The following is a 9,145-nucleotide window of genomic DNA, read 5'->3' on the forward strand; positions in this document are numbered from 1 at the left end:
ATCACATTAAAAGTCAAATGTGGTGAGAAGCTAGATCTAGCAGCATACTCTGCGCACACTGCATCTTTTGGATGGGTGGATTTAAAGGGTCAACACATAGGTGTTGGACATCTCCAAGGCATGTTGGGTGTTAAATTGTTTAATTAAAATTAGTACAGTTTATTTTCTTGTAGCCCTTGTATGATGTAATCATCATAAGTCATGTCACAATGAACAAGACTGACAAGATGTGACAAAAATATTAATCTCAAACTTTATTTTTTCCAATTTTTTTTACTTTTGTTTCACAACAATGTCACTGTTTGTCATGTTGATGAGGGCTTGTTAATTTAATGTCATACACAGTAGAAACTGTATGTTAATTTGAACTTTTAGATGAATCAAACACAAGTCCTAATCTATATGAAGCCTGACACCTACTGGTGTATAAGGGCTACTGAGCCATGTCGTCACAATAAAGTACAACAGATGATTACATCAACTGGCACCAAACACCAGCAGATGAACAGGCCAGTATGTACTTTTCACCAGCAGTTAAGTGAAACTTTCACACAGATAAGAGTTGTGATTATTCTTCAGCAGGTGTCCAGGTGTTCTGCAGCAGTAAGGTGTCCATCAGGCAGTGCTGCGGCTCTCAGGCATCAGGTTGATCAGAGAGTTACTGGCCTGAGCCAGCTCTGTGATGGACACTCTGCCTCTCTGTCTGATGAAATGAGCCACTGAGTCCAGCTCTTCTGGAGTGATGGAGATAAACTTCCCTCTGTCATCAATCACTCCTGCAGGGAACATACAGCAAAATACAGCATATTATATCATAGAGGATACTATAATAATAATAATAATAATAATAAAGGGTAATATGTGAAGGATCTCTACTTCACAATGGAAGTAGTGTAGTGGATCAATGCAGATTCTGATAAACATTGTGTATCTTCTATTGATAAAAGAATTAGCCTTTTCTGAAAGTTGTGTCCACATGGCATCTGGGTTATAAAGCTCTGAGGACTCAAAGATCTTAAGTATCTTAAGACTCCATAAGACTGGGGGGGCATACCAAAAGATAAAGATGTGATGTTTGGTTTTGTTAAATAGCTAACAAAACTGGAAATGTGAATACATAGTTATATATAGTTGAATATATAGAATTGATTCTATTACGTTTTACTCATTTGATGTGCTGTGCATATATTAACACTGTCACTGACTTACTTATTACTAAGTGGATAATATCTTATTATCTTATATTCATAAGAGGTGTTTGGTATCTTTCAGCAATTGAGAAGGCCAAGCTTTTTAGATATGGAAGCATTAGACATGTAACAACAAGTTTTGAGCCATTGGCATCAGAGACTGCATCCGCCCTGGACAGAAGACTACAAAACCAGAGGAAGCACAAACTTCAAGCTCTTTCCTCTTCTGCTTGTGTTTCCTCCAGCTCTGCAGTCCACGCTACTCTTCAGAGTATACAGGCGTGTCCAGGCGGGCCCACCCAGAGTTTGAGCCGCACAGAACGTGCTGAAGGCCGACATCCAGCCAACTTTGAAAGCAAGAACTTTCTGAAAGAAGCCTTATCAATGTCTGTGTTATAACACAACAAAAGTTAAAACAAAATTAACTCTGAATCCTGCACACCCAGCCATGTGGGGTGTGAGGATGTTATCACCCTGCCGCCTGCTGAGAGAGAGAGACAGCTGACTCAAGCCAAGTCACTACATGGGACCTACAATGCCCGAAAATGCCTGAGCTTTATCCATTCATTTGTGTGTCTAGTAGTTATTAGTTGTGTGTGTGTGTGTGTTGTTAGTAGTGTGAGTAATACATGTTTTACGTATAAAGTCATTGCCCTTTTTGTTCTGTATACTTCCAGTCACTTCACGTATCCGTTCTGTTTGCTTCTGTTACTCGTGTCTACTGGATGCAGCTGTGTCATGCTCAATCATGTCTCTGTGGCATTGTTTTTAGGGCTGCAACTATAGATTATTTTCAATATCAATGAATCTGATAAATAAACTAACTGATAAATAAAAATATAAATTAAAAAAAATCTAGAGCCCAAAGAGACATCTTCAAATATCTTGTTTTGACCAACTGACAACACCAAACAATATTAAAATATTTAATATTTTAATTTACTATCATATATGACAAAGAAAAGCAACAAATACTCACAAGTGAGAAATAGATAATGTGAGCATTAATGGTAATGCCAATTATCTCTCTAATCAACTCAGCACTAGTTGTTTAACACATTTTTGGTATTTTAAAGCATAGTAAAAAACATTTCTGATTAATGTGGTAATAGATACTTTACTGGTTTTAATGACTGTATACAGCACGCCATATGGTCTTTATTTTAAATATGTATTTCCTGAACACTACATATTAGCTGCAGGAAAATCTTTGCATCCCTTCTCCTGCGACACAGACAGAGGAGAATGCTGTTCATATAGGTTCACAGTGAATTTCAGGCTTGTTAGATGTGTAAAATAGACTCGTGCTGCGTTACACATCGCATAATTTTTCTTTTTACTTTTAGTATTGACTGCAGCTGCCCTTACAAAGTAGGTACTGTTGCATGCAGTATGGATACAATTGGGCCATACTACTTTGTCATAACATTGCACCTTGAATTTTGACCCTCTTGCTCATACTCATGCTGCGCAGAGGATTGTGGGTAAGAATCGGCAGAAAAGCATGCTGGCTAGCATATTGCAAAATGCGACAGGATGCAGTCCTGTACCATCCTGGTACATTTGGCATGCTGCATTTGACATACTATATTTTGGGACATATTAAATCTTTTTCTGGCATACTAAATAGTATGGTATTAGTATGTATGGGTATTGGAACACAGCCCTGTAGTGGAGAAAATAGCCACGAGTCAGACACTCCGCTGACATGTTGGGTGGACATCAGCACACTGCCTGGAATGGAAGTGGATCATCTCTTGCAGCAGCGATGGAGCTGAACATGACGCAGCCATGTGGGTTAGTTAATACAAAGTACATACCAGCTTTGTCACACCCTGTAACTTTTTATCAACTCCATATCTTCACACATTTCCTTTTATTCATTGGAAAGTACATGGTCTCTGCCTCTGGACATTGAACACAGACATGGAATCACCACATAGCTGGGGATTTCTGACTGGGTTAGGATTCCTTCTCCAGCTCCAAAATCAATTAGGGGCTGAGACACAGGAACATTTCCGCATGTTATTTAAGAATAAAAGCTCATGTTTCCAGCCATGGTCACACTAACCTGTGAGGGAGCCTTCAGCTAACAGGTCCTGCAGTCTGTCAATAGCATCCTGTGTCCTCATCCCAAAATGAGAAGCCAAGTCCTCCAGGAGAACCACCTTAGAGCTCTGTAGGACAGAGGGGACACTATATAATACACTATATTGAGATACTTCAGGACAGATTTGAGTGTGTAGAGTCTGTCAGCTCTCACCTTGATGTACTGGATGAATTCTTGCAGCAGGTTGCGTGACTGAGAGTAAAGAACACAAACACTTATTATATTTAAAATATATTATAGAGAAAATAAAATGTTAAAATGATATGAGCTCAGCAGAGATGTGACCTGGTCCTCAGTGAGCTGCTCCTCCTCTCCCTGGTCTTCTATGATGAAGGAGGCTTTGAGTCTTAAGTACTCCTCCTCCTCCCGTCTCTCCTGCTCCTCTTTAGCCCGGTGCTCCTCCTCCTCCTGAATAAACACCAGCACAGAGTCTCAGCATCTCCTCGTATTAACACAAAGGAAGGAAACAGCTGCTGAGAAGAGTGTGTGACCTGTTTCTGTTCCAGAAGTCGTTCTCTCTCCTCCTCCTGGCGTCTCTCCTGCTCTCTGAGCTCCTGCATCCTCTTCCTCTCCTCCCTCTCTTCCATCTCCACCTGAAAATACATAAACCAACACTATTCAATACAATACAACACTAGATACAACTGCAAAAGGACACTCACAGTTCACAGTGGAGTTCTGAAACCTCAACAGTGAGCTAAAAATCTGAGGGTTGTAATAATGTACACTGTCAAATCAGTTTTTCATTTATCATTTAACATCCTAATCTGAACATAGAAAATTTAGGATCGTATTTCATTTGATCTGAAGCATCGCCCACAGTGACATCCCTTGACGTATTAAAGCCCATCTTGTCCTCAGCCAGTATGGCAAAGGCTCAGAAACGGTGTCCCTATTACAAACTACGTACTAATTCTATACAGTATATACTACAGTAATTGTCATAGTATGCTGTTTGACCATTTTTTACTAACTGTAAATAATACAATACATGTGGCTTTGGATGTCAAGCAAACTGCGACTTGTCACTGCCAAATAAACTTCACAAAGAGATATCAAAATGTTTTTGACTTAATTTTTTTGTTTTCCAAGATCTTTTGCAGATGTGAGCAGCTCCTCCATTTTTCATTGTACATTGCATTGCAAAAGAACAGTGTCCATCAACAAAATCAACAGTATTTATTCTGCAAACTGTCTGCATTGAGTCTACATCATTTTGTCACTTGCAATGTGACTACATACTCAAAGCCAGTCAAATTATGCTGTATTCACACCAAATCAGGTGTTGCAGTGATTAGGGCAGGGTTGTGCGGCGGTGTGGGAGTGTCACTACATGGCCCATTTGTGTGACGTGTGTGCTGATTGTAGCACAAGTAGAAATATTAACCAGAAATCCCAACTTGAAGAGCGATACAACGCCAAGTCACTGCACGGCGATTAACGTCTTTGTAGTCCCTCATGTCTGGGTTGTACAGCTCTGGAAAGGTCATCATGGCGGTGATCAGTCTCTCTTTCATCTGGTGAACAAGGTTCTTCTTCCTGTCTTCTGGTGTGATCGCCGGCTTACATGATTGGCCACCGCAGCATGATGTTGGGTTGCGATTCTCCAAAAGTTGATTCTATTTCAACTTTTCACCACAGGGCTGCTGCGTTTTTTTCGGTCCCCACCACTGCAGCCTAAACACCCTAACCACATTCAAATGAATGGGAGGACTGGCGTTTTCTCTGCAATGCCTGATTTGGTGTGAATACATCCTTAGTTAGCAGTATGGCCTTCTCACCTCTCTCTGGGCTTTCTTGGCCTGTTTCTCCTCCAACTTCTTCTGCTTCTTGGCTCCAACTTTTGCTGTCGGCTGGAAGTTTTGCTGCTCCACCTCTTCTTCCTCCACACGCTCCTCCTCTGAAATCACAACACATGTTCTTTTACATCACACATGATATGTATCACAAGGCATGCATCTGTTGAGATCATGGGAGCATTCAATTCATTATTTTACTCTTTAAGTGATGAACTTGCTACTTCTAAAAGACAGTTTGGCACCTTTCGATTTCCATCTCAATATTTTTGTACTTTTCCACGACTGGAAAATTGTACGTAGGAACCCTGTACCCTTCTGTTCTGCTTCTTTGTTTGGCTCCATTCTGAGTTTGCCTGTCAGACACTGGCAGACTGCCCTCAAAGTCTGCCAAATGCACCCTCACAAATGCACTTTTTCATGGCAGACATCTGAGCATTTCATGGCATCATTAATACGACTTTCCATTTAGGTGCTTCAGTGCCAGGGTCCTGGTATTGTGCATGCTGGCTCACTGGAATGGCTTACTGGCATAGCATGAACCAGAATTATTGCTTAAAGTCCTGTTGTTTGAAAGACTGGTAAACTACTGCACTGGCCAGAGAGGGAAGTTGGAATATTGTAGTTTATATGGCTGAACAGACAAGTTTCAGGAGAAACAGAAATTCTTGCTCATAATAAATTCACGAACGCATTCTGATAAATGCAAAGTCCATAGTTACAGTGGTATAATTCTGATTATTTCATGTATTTTTGAATGATGAATGATGAATTTCTGCTCATACTAGACTACTGACAGCAGTCTAGTATGAGCAGAAGCTCATTATAAAACATTAAGCACAAGGATTATATATGAATGTTCAGCATAAATTCATGTGATGACATTATCTCAATCCTTAGCAGCTATATTATAAAAGGTAAACAAAGTTATAACTAACAGTGTTTACCATGTTCCACAGCTTCTCTCTGTGGTCGTCTGTTAGCCATCACCGTGGCAAGGTTCCTCCTCCTCCGAGGCATACCGGCTCCTCGCTCCTCTGCTGCCCGCTGAGGAGGCCCCGCTGCCCGGATAACATCCCTCCGCTGCTCCTCATCAGCTGGGCATAGAGAGGGCACACAACATATCATACTACTGTTATGTAATGACTACATAGATTTCAAATTTTTAAAAAAAGGGGAAAAGCACTGATCAATACATGGTTTTAGTCAATACCCTGAGGATGGGCACTGGAACTGGAGTGAGACTGGTACATCACTATTCTTACTATAATAAAAGTATCCTCTATCAATTCATAGAATTAGAAGTCATAAAAAACGCAACAATTTCATATTCCTGAAATAGGTTTCAGATTTGGGTGTTTTCCTTCCGAATGCAGCAGCAGAATACATTAAGTTTAGGTATCATATTCAAAAAAAGTTTACATCATAAAATATAGCCTGCAAAATGACGTTCAGTTAATTACTACTGATGAAAGTAAACGTTTTAAAACTGCATAACTGCTTTACGAGGGGAAAAATACAGACAGAAAAATACGTATCACCAAATGAGATTCAACTACTTTTGTGTCTCCAGTTATTTTGTCTTTAGTGTGCTTCACCGACAGATAAGGCGATAATGCGGGTTCAGGTGGCTCACTGCATCCTCCGTAGCTTATGACAGATTGACAGCTGCGAGCTGACGTTACCTGAAAGCGCCATAAGAAAAGTAACTTTCTTTCTTCTCACTACTTAAATATTTACTATAATGTCAAAAATATGACACCGTTTCGAAAGTGAAATGAATGGTGAATGTGCAAACCTTATGTTAAGCAACAGCTTGATAAACACTATGCTAACAGTTAACGTTAGGTCACCAACGTCCAACCTTAGCTCTAAGGCTCCTACCTTCCTGTGTTTTTCTCCGCACCTTCAGCGCAAACAAAATCAGGACAATGAGGATAGCAGCAGCTACCAGATACAGCGCTATATCCATAGCTGTTCTGAAGATATACTTTCACTAAATATAAATTATTGTCCACGTCTATTTCAGTCTTCAGCTCATTACTCCTTCTTCTTCTTCTTCTTCTTCTTTTATGGCGGTTGGCAAACAACTTTTGGTGCATTACCGCCACCTTCTGAAATGGAGTGTGGATCAGAATGGATTTATGCCTACCTTATATTCTTCTTTTAAGCCCTGTCTTTTCCAAAAAACTAAACATTGCCCTGTACCCCACATGCCCTGAGTTCAATTGGAGTATCTCCTTTAGCTTGACTCTAATGCGCTCCCTTGCCAGTTTGCTTTTTAGTCTCTGCCTATCCTGCTCATACCTAGGACAACTGATAATTACATGTTCTACAGTTTCCTTTACTCTACAGTACTCGCACACACCAGTCTCATGTTTACCAATTATCTTCATTGTACTATTAAGACCAGTATGTCCAAACCTCATCCTTGAGATAATGTCTTCTTCATTTTTTGATCTACTGGTTTCCCTCATTTCTCCTACTTTTTTTTGGATACTATAGTAATGTCTACCTTTCGTTTCCCTGTTCCAAATTTCCTGCCATTTCTTTTTCATTTCTGCCTTAATTATGCTTTTAACTTCAGCTTTACTATAACTTACTGTCATATTTACTTCTACCTTCTTAGTTGCATCTTTTGCATACTTGTCTGCCAATTCATTTCCTTCAACCCCTACATGTGCTGGAATCCAGATGAATTTCACTATTACTCCTGCTTTTGTAATTCTGAAGATAGTTTGCGCTATATCCAGCATAATGTCCTGTCTTGCTTCTGACTGTATACTCTTGAAACTGGTTAACGCACTACTAGAATCTGATCCTATTAATACTTTGTCTGGTTTGATGCTTTCTGTCCACTCAAGGGCTAAAAGAATAGCCAACATTTCCCCTGTGAATACTGAAAGGTTGTTACTTACTCTTTTATTTGACATTACATTTAACTCTGGGATTATGAATGCAATTCCTATTCTACTATTTCCTGCTTTTGACGCATCAGTATATATTTTCGTATACTCAGCATATTTTTCCTCTATATATCTGTAAACTTGTGTCCTATCTATGTTCCTTTCTTTCTTCCTTTCCAGAAGGTGCATGTCCACCATTATCTCTCCAAATAACCAAGGTGGGACTACGGAGACCGGCACCGTGGGACTTAACACTATATCCTCTATCCCTATTCCATTGGCTGCCTTTCCTATTGTCCAACCGAAGCTCTTGTTCTGCCGTTTTCCTTTCTCTTGGCATGGTCTCAACACCTTCTGAGTAGGGTGATTTTCCTTGTGGCCCTTTAAGTTTGCCCAGTATGTTAATGCTAATTGGTTTCTCCTGATTTCCAGTGGCATTTCATTCCCAGCTCATTACTTCTTCTTCTTCTTCTTCTTCTTCTTCTTCTTCTTCTTCTTCTTCTTCTTCTTCTTCTTCTTCTGTATGTGTATTGGCGGATCGCAAACCAACTTTATAGGTGCATACCGCCACCTACTGTGTCGGAGGGTACATATTCATGGCATATCATCTGAAACTATTTGTTCTAAAGAAAAAAAAACAAAAAACAAAATAACCTAACAAATAATAAAAAGTGAAAGGTCACACCATAATTCCTAATCCTGCCTGTATTATATAGCCTATCAACCCCTTTTTGATTTCCCTGAAGTCCTGTCCTGTGCTCAGTAGTGATTTTAAGCTCCATTCCTAGCCTGTCTTATGTACTATATTTCTTAATATCTCTCTTTCTAAATACTATTTCCTACAATGCATGATAATGTGTTCTACATCTGTGTTACATTTATGACAGTGTTACACCACTGACATAAATTTGATAGGCTATTCTACATATATAACGTGGTGTGAACACCTGCATACCCTAACCTTAGTCGTGTGATGATTACCTCCTCTCTGTGGTTATGATATCCTCCTTTAAGCTGTTTAACATGAACTGACTTCTGTATATTATAATAATGTCTCCCTTTATTGTCTGTATCCCATTCCTTCTGCCAGACGTGGCTGTTGTAATTAAAGACTTTGCCTCTCCCTTACCATAAACTACTTTA

The 9,145-nt window shown here is 39.7% G+C and overlaps 1 protein-coding gene across 1 annotated transcript; it reads right to left on the reverse strand.

Annotated features, from left to right (window-relative positions):
• Nucleotides 1–239: 239 nt before the first annotated feature.
• LOC122872313 (DDRGK domain-containing protein 1-like) lies at nucleotides 240–7,171 on the reverse strand. The gene is made up of 8 exons (XM_044188392.1): nucleotides 6,981–7,171; nucleotides 6,044–6,193; nucleotides 5,082–5,200; nucleotides 3,792–3,893; nucleotides 3,586–3,708; nucleotides 3,454–3,492; nucleotides 3,262–3,367; nucleotides 240–776 (listed from the first exon to the last, which is right to left on the reverse strand). The coding sequence occupies exons 1-8, from the start codon at nucleotides 7,066–7,068 to the stop codon at nucleotides 616–618; spliced, it is 888 nt and encodes a 295-aa protein (XP_044044327.1). The 5' UTR covers nucleotides 7,069–7,171; the 3' UTR covers nucleotides 240–615.
• Nucleotides 7,172–9,145: the final 1,974 nt, after the last annotated feature.

This window comes from Siniperca chuatsi, linkage group LG24, assembly GCF_020085105.1.
Source record: "Siniperca chuatsi isolate FFG_IHB_CAS linkage group LG24, ASM2008510v1, whole genome shotgun sequence".
Lineage (NCBI taxonomy): Eukaryota > Metazoa > Chordata > Actinopteri > Centrarchiformes > Sinipercidae > Siniperca > Siniperca chuatsi.

What these genes read in the sequence shown, in the direction of transcription:
- LOC122872313 (XM_044188392.1), bottom strand. Translation starts at nt 7,068, where the DNA reads ATGGATATAGCGCTGTATCTGGTAGCTGCTGCTATCCTCATTGTCCTG. An exon ending in GACTTCTGGAACAGAAACAG is followed by an intron (nt 3,709 to 3,791) that starts GTCACACACTCT and finishes GTGTTTATTCAG; the next exon opens with GAGGAGGAGGAGCACCGGGC. An exon ending in AGCAGCTCACTGAGGACCAG is followed by an intron (nt 3,493 to 3,585) that starts GTCACATCTCTG and finishes CTTTACTCTCAG; the next exon opens with TCACGCAACCTGCTGCAAGA.